The sequence below is a fragment of the Oncorhynchus masou genome, chromosome 2 (genome assembly GCF_036934945.1).
Source record: "Oncorhynchus masou masou isolate Uvic2021 chromosome 2, UVic_Omas_1.1, whole genome shotgun sequence".
NCBI lineage: Eukaryota > Metazoa > Chordata > Actinopteri > Salmoniformes > Salmonidae > Oncorhynchus > Oncorhynchus masou.
The window spans coordinates 37,911,762-37,929,775 of NC_088213.1; the positions used below are offsets into that span (position 1 = coordinate 37,911,762).

Consider the following 18,014-nt stretch of genomic DNA (forward strand, 5'->3'; position numbering starts at 1 on the left):
CTTCATGTCTTAAAGTAATGATGGACTGTCGTTTCTCTTTGCTTATTTGAGCTGTTCTTGCCATAATATGGACTTGGTCTTTTACCAAATAGGGCTATCATCTGTATCCCTCCCCCCCACCTTGTCACAACACAACTGATTGACTCAAACGCATTAAGAGGGAAAGAAATTAACAGGCACACCTAACAGGCACACCTGTTAAGGAGTATTGTTATTGACCAAATACTTAGTTTCCACCATAATTTGAAAATAAATTCATTAAAAATCCTACAATGTGATTTTCTGGATTTTCTTTTCTCATTTTGTCTGTCATAGTTGAAGTGTACCTATGATGAAAATTACAGGTCTAATCTTTTTAAGTGGGAGAACTTGCACAATTGGTGGCTGACTAAATACTTTTTTTCCCCACTGTAGATACTTTTGTACCTGTTTTCTCCAGCATCTTCACAAGGTCCTTTGTTGTTGTTCTGGGATTGATGTGCACTTTTCACACCAAAACGCGTTGATCTCTAGGAGACAGAATGCATCTCCTTCCTGAGTGGTATGACGGCTGCATGGTCCCATGGTATTTATACTTGCGTACTATTGTTTGTACAGATGAACGTGGTACCTTCAAGCATTTGGAAATTGCTACCAAGGATGAACCAGACTTGTGGAGGTCTACAATTATTTTTCTGAGGTCTTGGGAGATTTCTTTGAGTATCTCATGATGTCAAGCAAAGAGGCACTGAGTTTGAAGGTAGGCCTTGAAATACATCCACAGGTACACCTCCAATTGACTCAAATTATGTCAATTAACCTATCAGAAGCTTCTAAAGCCATGACATAATTTTGGATATAAACTTCTGACCCACTGGAACTGTGATACAGTGAATTATAAGTGAAATAATCTGTCTGTATGCACAAAGTTGATATCCTAACCGACTTGCTAAAACTATAGTTTGCTAACAAGAAATTTGTGGAGTGGATGAAAAACGAGTTTTAATGACTCCAACCTAAGTGTATGTAAACGTCCAACTTCAACTATTTATATATTATTGTAATGGCTGGAATTGAATAAATGTGTTTTACACTTTTTTGACACCATTACATTTCAATGAGCACATCTTTAAATAGCTCCTCCCACCAGCTCCAATAAATAAAATAAAAAATAAAAATAAAAAATATATATATATATATATATATATATATATATATATATATATATATTCGGGATGGAAAAATGTTTGAGTAAACTTAAACAACTGAAACCAGATATAAAGAATGTAGAAAAGACAGACCTATATATTTTTAAATAAGATCATCTTTGAGAACTAACAATCACCAAAATAAAAGCTAGACAGTCAGGGAGAATCAAAAATGTTATGCAATGATGCATTCAGGAGTGTTTTTTCATGGCATGGGGCCCCCATTGATTTTGTTATAATGTTTGAGTCACTCAGATAGCATTAGCTATCTATTAGCTATTTAGTGAAATGTGTAGAATTGCAGGAAATTAGCTTTAAAACCTCAAATGTTCTCTCAGCCCAAAGGTAAGATGTGTAGAATTGATGGAAATGTGCTTTAATTCTCAGCCTCATGGCAAAACGTGTAGAATATCCGGAAATTACCTTTAAACAGATACATTTTGTCACTGCGGCCTACAAGAGGGCCTCTAAAATATCCGGATAGCAACCACACCCACCAGCTATGCCCCATTATGATCCAGAAAAAGCCCTGCACACACAAACACACACTACCTCAGTCAGTCAGCACTCAATGTCCATGTCTAGCCTCCCTTCTCTGTCTCCTGGTTGTACTGGTTATCCTTCATCTAGTTCCAACCACAGGTATGTCCATTAGAGGCAATAATGGATGTATTTTTCACAATTATCATGCACTACATGACCAAAAGTCTGTGGACACCTGCTCGTCGAACATCTCATTCCAAAATCATTGGTATTAATATGGAGTTGGTCCCCCCTTTGCTGCTATAACAGCCTCCACTCTTCTGGGAAGGCTTTCAACTAGATGTTGGAACATTGCTGTGGTAACTTGCTTCCATTCAGTCACAAGACCATTAGCGAGGTCAGGCACTGATATTGGGTGATTAGGCTTGGCTCGCAATCAGCATTCCAATTCATCCCAAAGGTGTTTGATGGGGTTAAGATCAGGGCTCTGTGCAGGCCAGTCAAGTACTTCCACACCGATCTCGACAAACCATTTCTGTATGGACCTCGGGCGCATTGTCATGCTGAAACAGGAAAGGGCCTTCCCCAAACTGTTGCCACAAAGTTGGAAGCACAGACCCATCTGGAATGTCATCAAACTTTACATTTGGCACTATGCATTGGGCAGGTAGTGTTCTCCTGGTATCCGCCAAACCCAGATTCGTCTGTCGGACTGCCAGATTGTGAAGTGTGATTCATCACTCCAGAGATGAAGGATAACCAGTACAACCAGGAGACAGAGAAGGGAGGCTAGACACTCTGGAACTGCCGATCTGCGGCCAACAAGGCAGAGTTCATCTCAGCCTATGCCTCCCTCCAGTCCCTCGACTTGGCACTGACGGAAACATGGATCACCACAGATAACACTGCTACTCCTACTGCTCTCTCTTCGTCCGCCCACGTGTTCTCGCACACCCCGAGAGCTTCTGGTCAGCGGGGTGGTGGCACCGGGATCCTCATCTCTCCCAAGTGGTCATTCTCTCTTTCTCCCCTTACCCATCTGTCTATCGCCTCCTTTGAATTCCATGCTGTCACAGTTACCAGCCCTTTCAAGCTTAACATCCTTATCATTTATCGCCCTCCAGGTTCCCTCGGAGAGTTCATCAATGAGCTTGATGCCTTGATAAGCTCCTTTCCTGAGGACGGCTCACCTCTCACAGTCCTGGGCGACTTTAACCTCCCCACGTCTACCTTTGACTCATTCCTCTCTGCCTCCTTCTTTCCACTCCTCTCCTCTTTTGACCTCACCCTCTCACCTTCCCCCCTACTCACAAGGCAGGCAATACGCTCGACCTCATCTTTACTAGATGCTGTTCTTCCACTAACCTCATTGCAACTCCCCTCCAAGTCTCCGACCACTACCTTGTATCCTTTTCCCTCTCGCTCTCATCCAACACTTCCCACACTGCCCCTACTCGGATGGTATCGCGCCGTCCCAACCTTCGCTCTCTTTCCCCCGCTACCCTCTCCTCTTCCATCCTATCATCTCTTCCCTCTGCTCATACCTTCTCCAACCTATCTCCTGATTCTGCCTCCTCAACCCTCCTCTCTTCCCTTTCTGCATCCTTTGACTCTCTATGTCCCCTATCCTCCAGGCCGGCTCGGTCCTCCCCTCCCGCTCCGTGGCTCGACGACTCACTGCGAGCTCACAGAACAGTGCTCCGGGCAGCCGAGCGGAAATGGAGGAAAACTCGCCTCCCTGCGGACCTGGCATCCTTTCACTCCCTCCTCTCTACATTTTCCTCCTCTGTCTCTGCTGCTAAAGCCACTTTCTACCACTCTAAATTCCAAGCATCTGCCTCTAACCCTAGGAAGCTCTTAGCCACCTTCTCCCCCCTCCTGAATCCTCCTCCCCCTCCCCCCCCCTCCTCCCTCTCTGCAGATGACTTTGTCAACCATTTTGAAAAGAAGGTCGACGACATCCGATCCTCGTTTGCTAAGTCAAACGACACCGCTAGTTCTGCTCACACTGCCCTACCCTGTGCTCTGACCTCTTTCTCCCCTCTCTCTCCAGATGAAATCTCGCTTCTTGTGACGGCCGGCCGCCCAACAACCTGCCCGCTTGACCCTATCCCCTCCTCTCTTCTCCAGACCATTTCCGGAGACCTTCTCCCTTACCTCACCTCGCTCATCAACTCATCCCTGACCGCTGGCTACGTCCCTTCCGTCTTCAAGAGAGCGAGAGTTGCACCCCTTCTGAAAAAACCTACACTCGATCCCTCCGATGTCAACAACTACAGACCAGTATCCCTTCTTTCTTTTCTCTCCAAAACTCTTGAACGTGCCGTCCTTGGCCAGCTCTCCCGCTATCTCTCTCAGAATGACCTTCTTGATCCAAATCAGTCAGGTTTCAAGACTAGTCATTCAACTGAGACTGCTCTTCTCTGTATCACGGAGGCGCTCCGCACTGCTAAAGCTAACTCTCTCTCCTCTGCTCTCATCCTTCTAGACCTATCGGCTGCCTTCGATACTGTGAACCATCAGATCCTCCTCTCCACCCTCTCCGAGTTGGGCATCTCCGGCGCGGCCCACGCTTGGATTGCGTCCTACCTGACAGGTCGCTCCTACCAGGTGGCGTGGCGAGAATCTGTCTCCTCGCCACGCGCTCTCACCACTGGTGTCCCCCAGGGCTCTGTTCTAGGCCCTCTCCTATTCTCGCTATACACCAAGTCACTTGGCTCTGTCATAACCTCACATGGTCTCTCCTATCATTGCTATGCAGACGACACACAATTAATCTTCTCCTTTCCCCCTTCTGATGACCAGGTGGCGAATCGCATCTCTGCATGTCTGGCAGACATATCAGTGTGGATGACGGATCACCACCTCAAGCTGAACCTCGGCAAGACGGAGCTGCTCTTCCTCCCGGGGAAGGACTGCCCGTTCCATGATCTCGCCATCACGGTTGACAACTCCATTGTGTCCTCCTCCCAGAGCGCTAAGAACCTTGGCGTGATCCTGAACAACACCCTGTCGTTCTCAACTAACATCAAGGCGGTGGCGCGTTCCTGTAGGTTCATGCTCTACAACATCCGCAGAGTACGACCCTGCCTCACACAGGAAGCGGCGCAGGTCCTAATCCAGGCACTTGTCATCTCCCGTCTGGATTACTGCAACTCGCTGTTGGCTGGGCTCCCTGCCTGTGCCATTAAACCCCTACAACTCATCCAGAACGCCGCAGCCCGTCTGGTGTGCAACCTTCCCAAGTTCTCTCACGTCACCCCGCTCCTCCGCTCTCTCCACTGGCTTCCAGTTGAAGCTCGCATCCGCTACAAGACCATGGTGCTTGCCTACGGAGCTGTGAGGGGAACGGCACCGCAGTACCTCCAGGCTCTGATCAGGCCCTACACCCAAACAAGGGCACTGCGTTCATCCACCTCTGGCCTGCTCGCCTCCCTACCACTGAGGAAGTACAGTTCCCGCTCAGCCCAGTCAAAACTGTTCGCTGCTCTGGCCCCCCAATGGTGGAACAAACTCCCTCACGACGCCAGGACAGCGGAGTCAATCACCACCTTCCGGAGACACCTGAAACCCCACCTCTTCAAGGAATACCTAGGATAGGATAAAGTAATCCTTCTCACCCCCCCCTTAAATGATTTAGATGCACTATTGTAAAGTGGCTGTTCCACTGATGTCAGAAGGTGAATTCACCAATTTGTAAGTCGCTCTGGATAAGAGCGTCTGCTAAATGACTTAAATGTAATGTAAATGTAATGCGCTTCCACTGCTCAAGAGTCCAATGGTGGCGAGCTTTACACCTTTCCAGCCGACGCTTCGCATTGCGCATGGTGATCTTAGGCTTGTGTACGTACAGCTGCTCGACCATGGAAACCCATTTCATGAAAGTCCATACTAACATTTCTTGTGCTGATGTTGCTTCCAGAGGCAGTGTGGAACTCTGTAGTGCGTGTTGCAACAAAGGACAGACAATTTTTACACGCTACAGTACATGTTTCAGCGGTCCTGTACTGTGAGCTTGTGTGGCCTACCACTTTGTGGCTGAGCCGTTGTTGCTCTTAGATGTTTCCACTTCACAATAACAGCACTTACAGTTGACTGGGACAGCTCTAGCAGGGCAGAAATTTGACGAACTGACTTGTTGGAAAGGTGGCATCCTATGATGGTGCCAGGTTGAAAGACTGAACTCTTTAGTAAGGCCATTCCACAGCCAATGTTTGTCTATGGAGATTGCATGGCTGTGTGCCCGATTTTATACACCTATCAGCAACGGGTGCGGATGAAATAGCCAAACCACTCATTTGAAGGGGTGTCAACAAGGTTTGTAAATATAGTGTACTCTCAGTAAAATATCAAACCGGTCTATTAGACAGTCACTCAGAAAAAGCCTGGAGCTACATTAATATATTACAGTATATTGATTTGTATCTCATCATGACTTCAAGAAAATGAAAGAAAAATCTACAAGGCGTCCTTAGGGATGAGAGCAAAGCGTATGCTGTCTATTTTGTACACAAGGTCAGGTGAGGTACAAAGAAAGTGAAATGCTCTGATACTACAGTAAACCTCCTCTTTATTGGTTGTCCTCTACAGCCCTTACCTGTCAATCATACCCTTGACTCCCATTAAGTTCTCCTAGACCTTAAAACCCCTCTGACACCACCCCCCTTACCTACTCCACCACCACCCACCCAAACAAGCACTATCATCCTTCAATGTCACCTCATCGATTGATCTGGCTCTAAAGCCTGTGCTGTGAGTTGGCGTGGTCAGATACAAAGCCACACAGGGCAATCCATCACCCAGCCCCAAACGCTTAGTGTGACAGTCTGGGGGGGAGCACTGCCTGCCTGCCTGCCTGGCTGCCTATACTCCTGACCCCCAGCGGCCCGGCGGGATGAGCCAGAGGGGGCATCATGGACCTGTCCATGTCAGCTCAGCTCCAGGCTCTGTTATTGACACTACCGGCCCAATGCTTTCAGCACAGCAACCCTGCTACAAATAGCGCCAATTGCTGACAACTAGCCGATAAGGTTGAACAGCAGCCCCCGTCTACTCCCCACCCCGGTGTGTCTCCATTGTACAGGTCTGTGGAGTGGATCCCCGCAAGTCCCTTACAGAGCACTACTTACTGCTAACACACACAAGGCAGACTGCAGTAGAATACCTGACAGCGCACAGACAGGACATGAGGTGGGAGTCAACTGAAACAACATGTTAGAAGTAGTAGTGTACTATAGTTGCAATGTACCTTCTGAGGCTGGAAGGTAGGCAGCATGACGGTGGTGGCACCCACCCAGAGAGGGCAGAGCAGCTTGTTGACGATGCCGTGGACGTGGTGCAGGGGCAAGGTGTGAAGGATGACATCATCTCTGGACCAGCCCCACTCTGACACCAGACCCTGAACCTGGGAGAGAGTGAGACATGAGAGATCCACTGAGCTATTAGGTCATACAATGTTTTCCTTCCAGTTCTTTGGACATTTCCTTTCTATATAATGATGGGTAGCTCACTCAAAAGATTTCATGGTGGTCCTGCCTGAAGGTTTCTTTCACTCCTTATCAAACATACTTAATGTAACCACCGTGCAAGAAGAGAGTAAACCCCTGTCTTTAGTGAGCAGGGCCAGACAGCTGGAAGGAGCAGAGGGAATGGATAGTGTTCCCAAGCCCTCAACCTTCCATCTCTTCCGTGTTCCCTCACTGACCTCCCTCCCTGGGCTTGTCATTTACAAATGAAGCTCCTTAATTGAGGGTGATCTAATTTTCCACTCTATTGGACATGCAGGTCAATTTTGGTTGAAAATGTACCAAAATAAATCCTCCACAGCCTGAAGTGCCCCATGTGATGAAATAATTTGGCTGATTATTCAGAAAGCTCATGTGGAACAAAAGCAAAACGACACTGTGTCCGTGGTATGTGTAACCCCCGACAACCCTTACGTACTACCAAAGGGCTACAGAAGACACCCTATTAATACTTCAAGAGAAAAAGACTTCTCTGATGTTCGCAGTACCGACACCAGGAAATAAAACATTTAAAAAATACTAACATTAACCACGTTTCCATCCAATTGGCGACAGGTGTCCATGCGAATATATTCAAAAATACTTATATACAAAAACAATATGAGTTGTGTTTCCATCTAATTGACTTGTTGCAGATAAAAGGCTGTGTGTGATGACGAAGTACATATAAACATGTTTTTTTTTGCAGTTAAATTTCCATGTACCAAATAAAAATACAGTTAAATGGGTTACCATTGCATTTTCAACTCTACTGACAGTTGTCTCAAAACATTTTGCGTTATAGCCTACACGATGAGATTATGGAAAAAAGAGCAATATTTATTTTTGATTTGTCAAACAGCAGCCAAGCTCCGGTGATCATGTCAGAAGAATAAGACCCTCGATATTTAGCATTGAAAGCAGCATCAAGCTCATCACCTTGCACTTTCACCACCCTGTGAAGTTAATCATAACTTATTTCACCTGAAGCTTTATAAACTGCATGGTTTCCCAACGTGTTGTAGTGGGAACACAACATGTCCTCACGTGACTCTACGTTTACTTTGATATAATGATTATTATCTCAATATTTAATCAGCGTTTCCACCTACATTTGTTGCATTATTCATTTTACCGACACCTTGTCTAGCGTATTTTGTTTTGTCGATGTTTGGAAGTTTTTCTGAAAAATATTATGTTTCCATCAGGACTGTCATGACATTCTTTTATCCGATACGTACTTTACTCTAAATTGTTATTTTATTTAACTAAGCAAGTCAGTTAAGAACAAATTCTTATTTACAATGACGGCCTACACCGGCCAGACCCATACTACGCTGGGCCAAATGTGCGCCGCCCTATGGGACTCCCAATCACGGCCGGTTGTAATATAGCCTGGATTCGAACCAGGGTGTCTGTAGTGACGCCTCAAGCACTGAGATGCAGTGCCTTAGACGGCTGCACCACTCAGGAGCCCTGAAAAGGTTGGATCGAAACATGGTTAGTATCAGTAATGAAAAAAAAGCTGAAGTTTAAGTTTCAAAATTCAGTCCAACCTTCAGACTGATCAAATATTCAACATGCCTCAGTACATCATTATGATAAAAAGCAGTGTACAGAATAACAATAGTATTCATCTTATGTTCAAAATTCATGCATATAACAAGTGAATAATCAATTTACCATGGCCTGAATGTTGCTGTGAGTGTGGAGAACCCCTTTGGGCCTGCCTGTGGTGCCGCTGGTGTAGATGATCATGGCAGGCCGCTGGGCCCAGTCTGTGATGCCGGGCTCAGGCTGGTTCTCTGGGGCTTCCAGCTGGGAGCTGAGGCTGGAGGTGGGGGGCAGCTGCAGGTAGGGCAGTCCCAGTCTGTGGGCGAGGGGCTCCATGGTGTCTGCGTACGGCTGCCCAGCCACCAGCAGGGAGCTCTGGGAGTCAGAGATGATGTACTCTAGCTCAGACGGAGGGTGCTCCCTGTAGAGAGGCACGGCCGTGGCGCCACACATCCAGGATGCCCACTGGGCTACCGTGTACGAGGCATCGTTGGCGCACAGGAAGGAGATGCGCTTCCCCTGCAGGTCCCCAGAGGGACAGTCCAGAGCTGCCTTGATACGCCCAGCCAGGCCCCTACTACTGCCATACAAGTCCCTGTAGCTGTGGCTCCCACTGTCGTCCACTATGGCCAGCTTGTCCCCGTACACTTGGGCTCTGGAAAACACAGGGGCACTGTCCCCTGCTGCAGCCTGCCTTGCTCTTGTGGAGGTGTAGGCTCTCCTCAGGACCTGTATCAGCAGCCATCTCACTGGCCCTGCCTCACACTGCAAGCAGCCAGAGGCCAAAGCAGAGTGCCACAGAGGGACTGAGTGACGTACTGCCCCTAGCAACATGATGGGACACTATGCTGCTCAAAACAACCAATGTTATCCTCATAAAAAGTCCATCCTCATGATGTCAAGCCACACAATGGTCACATTGGAATACCTGTTCATTTTGAAAGAGATTCATAATTAACATAGGCTAAGTGAAATTGTTTTCATAAGAATAGACGCTATCCCTGCTATAGTGATAAGATTGTATTTCTGACAGGCTTGCAGTTAGCCTTTATCCACAGTGACACCTCTATTAATAATGTGCAGGCTAGACTGCTGGCAAATATCTTGCTATGCCAAGCTGTTTATTTTGAAAGGACAAATCCTTCAGGGACAGGCAGTGGCATAGAATAATAATCCGTTTGTGGTGTGAGCACACTGTTGGTTTTTGCTTCAATCACTTTGGTATACAGTTTAGCTTTTACAGATACAGTGACGTAACTCTGACTTGATCTTTGGACATGGGGGTAATGGTGCAGCTAACTGGCTAGCTAACGTAACACCACTCAATGAATATACTCATAAATAGCAGCTAGCTTAGCTAGCTAGATCATGCTGGTGAAGACTGATTTTTACCGAGAAAACCCGACTGTGTTTTACATTCTAACATGCGATGTTTAAACGATATCCATTTTCTCAAAGAGCGCAATGTTGGCTAACCTGGTAATTCAAACCTACTGCTAATGTAAATATTCACCTTACCCAAACACCGGTTATTCTTGTGACGGTGCGTCACAATAAAACTCCGAATGGAAACTGGAGCTCGATTTTAGGGTTCTGGTTGTGAAACACGGAACAAAGCAATCTGAGAATGAAAATCCAGGTTTTGTTAAATTTGCAGGATATATAAACAATAGTACAAACAAGTCCTTTTCATTCTGCAATGCTTGACTATTTTAAAACACAGATGTATCTGTGCTTTATTATGATGTTAGGCTACACTGTCCAGGAAAAGGTGTGGATTTGGAGGAGATGCTACTCCACTTTAACACAAAAGAGCCAATAACCTTGTTGTACATTTAATTGAGTTATGTTTATGCAATTTGGTAATTCTATTTTTTTTTTTGGGGGGGGGGGGGGGGATTTGTTTTCCTGGATCAAGAGTGGTGAGGAATCAAGTGGTAGAAGACTTCACTGACCTCTTAAAATAACCTCTATGACTATTGGTAACCCATTCATTAATGTAAACTATGTAAAATCTCAATGTTTGGAGTTTGCAAACTTGAATCTCTTTCCACCTCCTCTTGCCTCAACCTGGTGGCATCTGTTGTTGAGAATCTCACTAAGACTTCTGTTGTGAACACGTGTCAATTCAAACTGAGACATGGGCCATGAGGGAGATGGAAGAGGAGAGAAAGTGGGATATGCACCACACAGAGTTGTTTTGGCATTAGATCACTCTATGCCAGTTCTCCAGTGTGCCAACTAGCTTGGCATCATCTCACAGAGCCGGGCACATTCAGCCACCAGCTGGCAGTCGCGGGCCTCAGATAAGAATTGTTCAGACATGGCACTCATTCAAAAAGTTTTCACTTCCCTGAACCCCTACATTGCAAACGAGGATGGCATGTTCCTATGAAACTGGAGGCTTTGTCTCAGAAAAACTCCCCTCCAGTTTCAGAAGTAGTATCGTCAAAGGGAGAGCCATTCCATTCACAGAGGAAACGCCAGTCGAGAAGATGCCACCAGCAGCTATATCATCTTCATAGAACATCCCTTTATCAGAATATTGGCTCAGTAATTGACACCGCTATACAGATACAACATAACCTGTCGAATGTGGATACATATTTTTGTTTTCTACGTTTGTACTTTGGTCACAAATATCATGTTTGTTTGGATTAAAACAGCTTATTTGCGACTGTCGAGGTCAGCCATGTTGCTGACACATACCATAAGGCAGATCTGGAATTCCAGCCACTCAGCACTACACATGGAGCTGCTCTGGAGAGACACACTGGGATGGACACAATGGGGGGCATGGTGACCTGGCGAACAGACGCTTGGCACTCCGCTCTCCTCTCAGGATGCCAGCCAGCGCCTGCCGTTTTGACGGAGCTCCGGAGCGGGCGTGCAACTTGGCCGGCAGCGGGCGCCAACTCCCACTTTCGGTAGGCACAGGGCTGGCACAAGACTTCAGATAGGAGAGAGTGTGTGAGAGTGAGAGAGGACCCCCTCATATCTGAGGGAAGGAGAGGAGCGAGCCGGGAGAAGAAACTGTCGGGAGTGCCAGAACATGTGTCAGGTTGGCACCATGTGAGAATGATCTTGGCAAGCGCCTCTACTCTCCCCCTCTTGCCCCACTTGGAACACATGGTACGTCGGCAGTGGCATCTGGCCGCGTTGACTCTCAGCAGCTGCGCTTTGTCTTCGCCAGTTGGGACGCTTGGCACTGCCACTTCATCAACTACCTGTGGATCCTCCCGGGCGTGGAGGGGGCGATGAATTATTCTGAGCTGCAGCTGCAAACTTGACTTCCATCCAAGAGATGCAGCACTGTAAACATCTGACAATCTCACACCACCCACATACTAACCACCGCGGCCGGGACCACTGCGTTTGGTCTGTGCCCAAGCTTACTGGGATACGTCTCCTTGGGCGATGGTTTATTCTTGGCGAAAGACAGAGATACTGCTTTTTTTCTTGTTGGGAGAAGTTGTTGATGCTTTCAAAAGCCAGCTGAGGATTTTGCTGTACAAAGCGACAAAAATGCATTCAATCTTTTGCTAAGGAATGATTACGATTGAATGGATGACCTTTACACTCTCTTTTGAGTCTTTTCAAAATAATCGATGCGGCTGCACCGAGGTCATTTGTTAGAAAAGCTCTTAGAAATATTTTCAACTCAGAGGAAATAAATAACAGAACAAGAGACACTCTCCTTGGTTAACACAGTGTTTATCTTCTTACAGAGCTGTCTGGAGAGGAATTGTATCACATGCTTTGCTATGACTGGATAGCTGTGCTCCATACACTCTTTGGGACTAAACTGGGACCTCACTGATGCCTAATGCTTCCCATCTGTGCAAAAACATGTTTGGTTTATGCTGAACCGTTAATTAAAATGTCTACTATGAAAGGCCCACATGCTAGCTTTCTGGGGCAATTCCCTGAGCTTTACTACTGTACCCTTTTCCAAACGTCAGCAGTTCCATCTCCTTCGGTGTTTACAGAGTCCTCACACCAGTTGTAAGGGATATACAGTGTCTCTTCTCAGGACAACTCTGTCATGTTCTTTCAAAGTAACATGAAAAGAAACCTCTCGAGTCTCGATTGAAGTGTAAAACAACTTTCTTTTTTTGTGTGCATTACCGACATATGTGATTCCTGACATCAGGGAGAGAATTTTGACAAAAACACATCTTCTATTATATTTAAGCGATCCAGACATCCAGAGGACTTTGGAGCCTGGGGGTTCACCCCTAGCAAGCTACGTGACCTAATTTGGATTTCAAGTGCTTGTTTCCTTCTGAATGGGGTTTTTTATACAGCAAATAATACTTTGTAGGCAAATAGATAATTTCTGTCAAGATTCAAAGGACGTTATTTTTCGTGTTCTGCTGATAGTGACCCACTGGGAGTTTGGCTCCATCTGTGTCGCTCTGACCCAGTTTAGCCCTCGGCCACATCCAACTGTTCCGCATCCCAAACATGTGTGCTGTGGTGGGGGATAAGCAATCATCACCTCCCGGGACTCTGAAACACACACTGCAGATATGACACTGGACCCATCTCCTGTCTGCCCATCTTCCCACAGCATATGTCATCAATGCTGGCCCCCAAGAATCCCACTCACTCTGGAGATGGATTTGGAAAAACCCTCCTGCTTCTGAGGGGTATTCCTTTGTGTGGCAACTGCTAAAATTAGGTTATGGGGGGCGTGTGGTGGGGGTGTATATGTCTCTCTCTTTATCTTTGTTTGCACTGTATGTGTTTGTATGTTAATGTGTGTGTGATATTTTGCCAATCTAGTATTGGCTATAATGTGTGCATTGTCATTGGCCCAGCTGCTCAGTGCCTGACCTCTGACACCCCCGTCTCCCCACCCTCCAGTACTGACCTGGCCAACAAACAACCATGGGGTTGGCAGACAAGCCATGCAGCTCACTAGCCAGGGCAGAGACTTTAAAAATGCCCTTTGTTGGCAGACAGGCATGCAGACAGTATCATTGCACAGGGCTGAGGCCCACTGGGGACCTTGGTGTGTGAGGCACATATGGAGCACCAGGCTGGTGATGAGCTGCTGATGTGAGCTGCTGATGGCCTTGGAGAGCTTCTCCGTCTGCATGGGGGATTAATGGCTCTGTAGCCTACTACCTACTTACTGTATATGAGCTTGGACTCATTCAAAGTGACCAAACTCAGGCCAGGCCAGGGCTGAGATGATGGCCTTGTGGCAGGTGGGAGCTGCTTCCTCCAGGTCACACAGTGACAGTATGTTGACTGTACAGTTAGTTCACCAGGTAGAAACAGTAAGAAGTCTGATGAATAGGAGTGTGATAACTAGTGAAGGTTCCTCCAGCAGGTATCCTCAACCAATCAGACACAGAGGGGATTGCTCCACTGGCTTTATTATAAACTTCATAGAGCAATGGACCGGCTGATGGTTTCCCACTAATGACTTATAAATTCCCTTCTTTCCCTTTCAACATCCTTCCAAGGTAATGGAAACAATGGAGCAGGACCGACAATCAGGACTTTTCCCAAATGTACTCCCAGACTAACTCTAACTTTCAGAGATATATGTCGTTTAGCAGACGCTTTTAGAGTTGAGGCATCACCGCAAGCCACCACACAAAATGTCTTGCTGTGTTTGGGGTTTGCACTTGGAAACGTTATATTACATCCAGATGTCAACTTTGATTCTTTAATCTAATCCATATACGTCCTCTTTCACAATGTGTTCCTAATTTAAGGAAAATTGCCAAATTCCTTCCTAAATTCAAATGGAGGGATTGTGTTTATTATGTCTAAGGCATTGCATGTGTTTGCAATACATGATGTTTATGGTTTATGTGGACATGAGAGAAATAAATCACCTGAAAACATACATCTCCCTCTTTTAACACGGAGCACTGTTTTTATTTCCCCTATCCTATTTCTCTGCACAAAGCTTGACATCCGTCTGTCTTCCTCTTCACTCTTCTCTCATTACATTACCCACCTCCTCCCCTCTCTCTCTCCCCCTCTATCTGAGACTGGCACTCTGCTTGGGTGGTGTGTTCACAGAGAGACAGTGCCATATGCTGTCTAGCCTCCCAGGGAGAACGTAACAGTACCAGCTCTGCTGCAGTGCTGTGGCTGGGGCTGTGGCTGGGGCTGGGGCTGTGGCTGGGGCTGTGGCTGGGGCTGTGGCTGTGGCTGTGGCTGGAGCTGGGGCTGGGGCTGGAGCTGGGGCTGGGGCTGGGGCTGTGGCTGGGGCTGTGGCTGTGGCTGTGGCTGGGGCTGGGGCTGGGGCTGGAGCTGGGGCTGGGGCTGTGGCTGGGGCTGGGGCTGTGGCTGGGGCTGGGGCTGGAGCTGGGGCTGTGGCTGGGGCTGGGGCTGGGGCTGGGGCTGGGGCTGGGGCTGAGGCTGGGGCTGGGGCTGGGGCTGGGGCTGGGGCTGGAGCTGGAGCTGAGGCTGGGGCTGGGGCTGGGGCTCATACATGCTTAACAAGGAATCAAGCATTATAACCTTTGTACTGTGTAGTGTTCACCCAAGGGTATATTTGTTAGGGGAATAGTCTTATCAATATCCAGGATTTCTTGGTAATGATCTGACATAATTAGTCAGACATATTTAACTTGTCCCGCCATCCAGATCTACAGAGCCTCTCTCTAATCCCACAGTGGATCTTTATCATTGTCCTCTAGTTTTGTGTCCTCACACAGATTCCTCTGTGTATCTGTGCACTGTGACTGCACCCTCAGCTGTTATTGTCTTCATTCTGTGAGCTGCCAGCTCCTGACAGACCTGTCCCATTTTTCAACAAGGGAGCCTCAGAAAGCCCTCCATACTAGTGAACACTTCACGCCTGTCGTAAACAACCAGAGAGCTGTTGGGATTGATTCTTGAAAATAGTCGACCTTGTAGCGAGTGGACCTGTCAATGCCTCCCCACAGCTGCAAATATGAAGTCTTCAAAAATTCATCACAGGCAGTGACGTGAAATGTGAAAATCTTTTGTTCAGAGGCGCCATATCTCAAGTCTTAAAGAGGCTCTGAACTTTTTCTTCCCTCTGTGTACTTTGAGTGGTGGTAGTGGTGGGGGGGGAGGGTGTGTAGGTAGAGGATGTGAGTGTGTTTGTGTTGAGGGGGATGCGTGTTCAGAATTCATCTTGTCTGTGTATTCATTACCACTTTGCATTTCAAGCAGAGGGGTTCAGTGCTCCACTAAATCGCAGGAAGGATTGTTAGGCACGCGTGTTATTAATTTTTTCAAGTCCCGTGGCGTCTGTATGAATCTTAATGCTGCTGACTGGGCTGGTGCGCTATCGACTTTCTTTAAAATATGAGGAAGCTTGCTGGAAGCGCCCAGGGTCATTAGCTGAAGAGTGGGCGCAAATCCCTCTCTCAGGCAGTATGGCTTCACCGCGTTAAATGTGCTCTTAAAATATTCATAATCATACTCGTGCGCACACACACACACACACACACACACACACACACACACACACACACACACACACACACACACACACACACACACACACACACACACACACACACACAATGCACTGGGGAGAAAGGGGGCGGCGAAAATCAATATTAAAATGTATTCCTGTTTTCACGTCTGGTTAATTAGCTGTAGTTCTTAAGCCATGAAGTTTGTGAACAGATTAAGAGTATCTATTTCAGTGACAAGATAACATATTGCATCAGAGCCGACCCTGTTGAATTAGATAGCAGTAGTTGTGTTGATCAAAACAGATGATAATATAAATGGTATGAATTATATATTTTCTTATTTCACATATTTTATTTTAAGTCTCTTCATATAATAGGTAAAAACAAGTTGTTCTCAACAGAATTATGCATACACAGACACATTAGTGAGACTTCTAATACACTCATGTTTGCTTTTGTCTGTTTGCGTAATTTGTAATGTACTGTAAAACTGCATGAAGTAGTCACAGATTGAGTATTTACAGAAAGCTGAGCACACATTGCTTAAGTAACAAGTGACAAGCATACCTTATTATGTGTCCCTAGGATATGCCATCACAAACTTAACCGAAAGGTATGTCATTCTAAAGAGGTGGAGACTGTTGTGTTGTCAGGTAAATGATCCTCTAATGCTGATATGCTCCCAAGCTGTGCTGTAAATAATATCAACGAGGCTTTTACCATATGATGGTTATGATCCGTTGTTGCTGCGTCCTCCCCACATACATTTAGGAAAAAGGGCTCCATAGGGGTTCTTCAGCTGTCCCCATAGGAGAACACTTTTGGGTTCCAGGTAGAACCCTCTGTGGGAAGGGTTCCAGCTGGAACCAAAAAAATGGTTCTAGCTGGAACTAAAAAGGGTTCTAGCTGGAACCAAAAAGGGTTCTTCAAAGGGTTCTTCTATGGGGACAGCTGAAGAACCCTTTTATGTTCCAAATGGCACCTTTTTTTTCTCAGAGTAGGTACAATAAATCCTTTGGTGATGGCCGATCTTATTACATATTAATTAACCTTATGATGCGACACAACAGTTGGATGGATATGGATATCTCTTAAAACTGTCTAACCCTGGTTCAGTTATTTATTTATAGTCTCTAAAAGTACTGTGATGGCAAACAACAAGAAAACCCTTCGCTTTTCATGTGACATGCTTGTGTGTTAGCCACACGTTGTTACATCGCACGCACGCACGCACGCACACTCACAAACAAACAAAAACACACACACACAGAGAGAAATATGCGCCTATGAATTAACATGACATTCTTAGGCATGTCTTCCCCTCTATTTGCTATCTGTCTGGTTTTGTTAAAGGGCCAACATTCCAAAGTATACCTTTTATCTACTTTCTCAAAGTCAGATAAACGCATGGATACCATTTTTATGTCTCTGCATCCAGTATGAAGGAAGTTAGAGGTAGTTTAGCGAGCCAATGCTAACGAGGGTTAGCGCAATGACGAAGTCTATAGTATCTACTAGCATGCTAGCAGTTACCATATACTTCCAGTCATTGTGCTAATGCTAGTTAGCAATCACGCTAACGCTAGTTAGCAACTTCCTTCAAAAGGCACTCAGAGACATAAAGATGGTATCCACGACCACAAGTTCATCTGACTCTGGGGAAGTAAATAAAGGGCTTCATTGCCAAAATCCTGAAATATCCCTTTTAAGACATTTGTGGTGGTGAGATGCTTGAAAGGGCCTAATGAATTGGCCATTAATGGATCTTTGATGGGCTGGGTTAATGAGGTCATTGGTTTCATCTCACCACCCTACAGGCAACAGGGTCCCATGGTAGCGGCCTGGTCACAGCACCGTGACATGTA

General features: G+C 46.3%; 1 protein-coding gene across 2 annotated transcripts in view; it reads right to left on the reverse strand.

Moving 5' to 3' along the window:
- Positions 1 to 10,305, reverse strand: part of acsf3 (acyl-CoA synthetase family member 3) — a 40,488-nt gene extending 30,183 nt beyond the window's left edge. For both annotated transcript variants that reach the window (XM_064923205.1, XM_064923196.1), the window contains exons 1-3: positions 10,247 to 10,305; positions 8,858 to 9,656; positions 6,919 to 7,074 (exon numbers count right to left, since the gene is read on the reverse strand). In XM_064923205.1, coding sequence (XP_064779277.1) covers positions 6,919 to 7,074; positions 8,858 to 9,562 — 861 coding nt within the window. In that variant the 5' untranslated portion in view covers positions 9,563 to 9,656; positions 10,247 to 10,305. The remainder of the gene's footprint in view (positions 1 to 6,918; positions 7,075 to 8,857; positions 9,657 to 10,246) is intronic.
- Between the last annotated feature and the right edge of the window lie 7,709 nt (positions 10,306 to 18,014).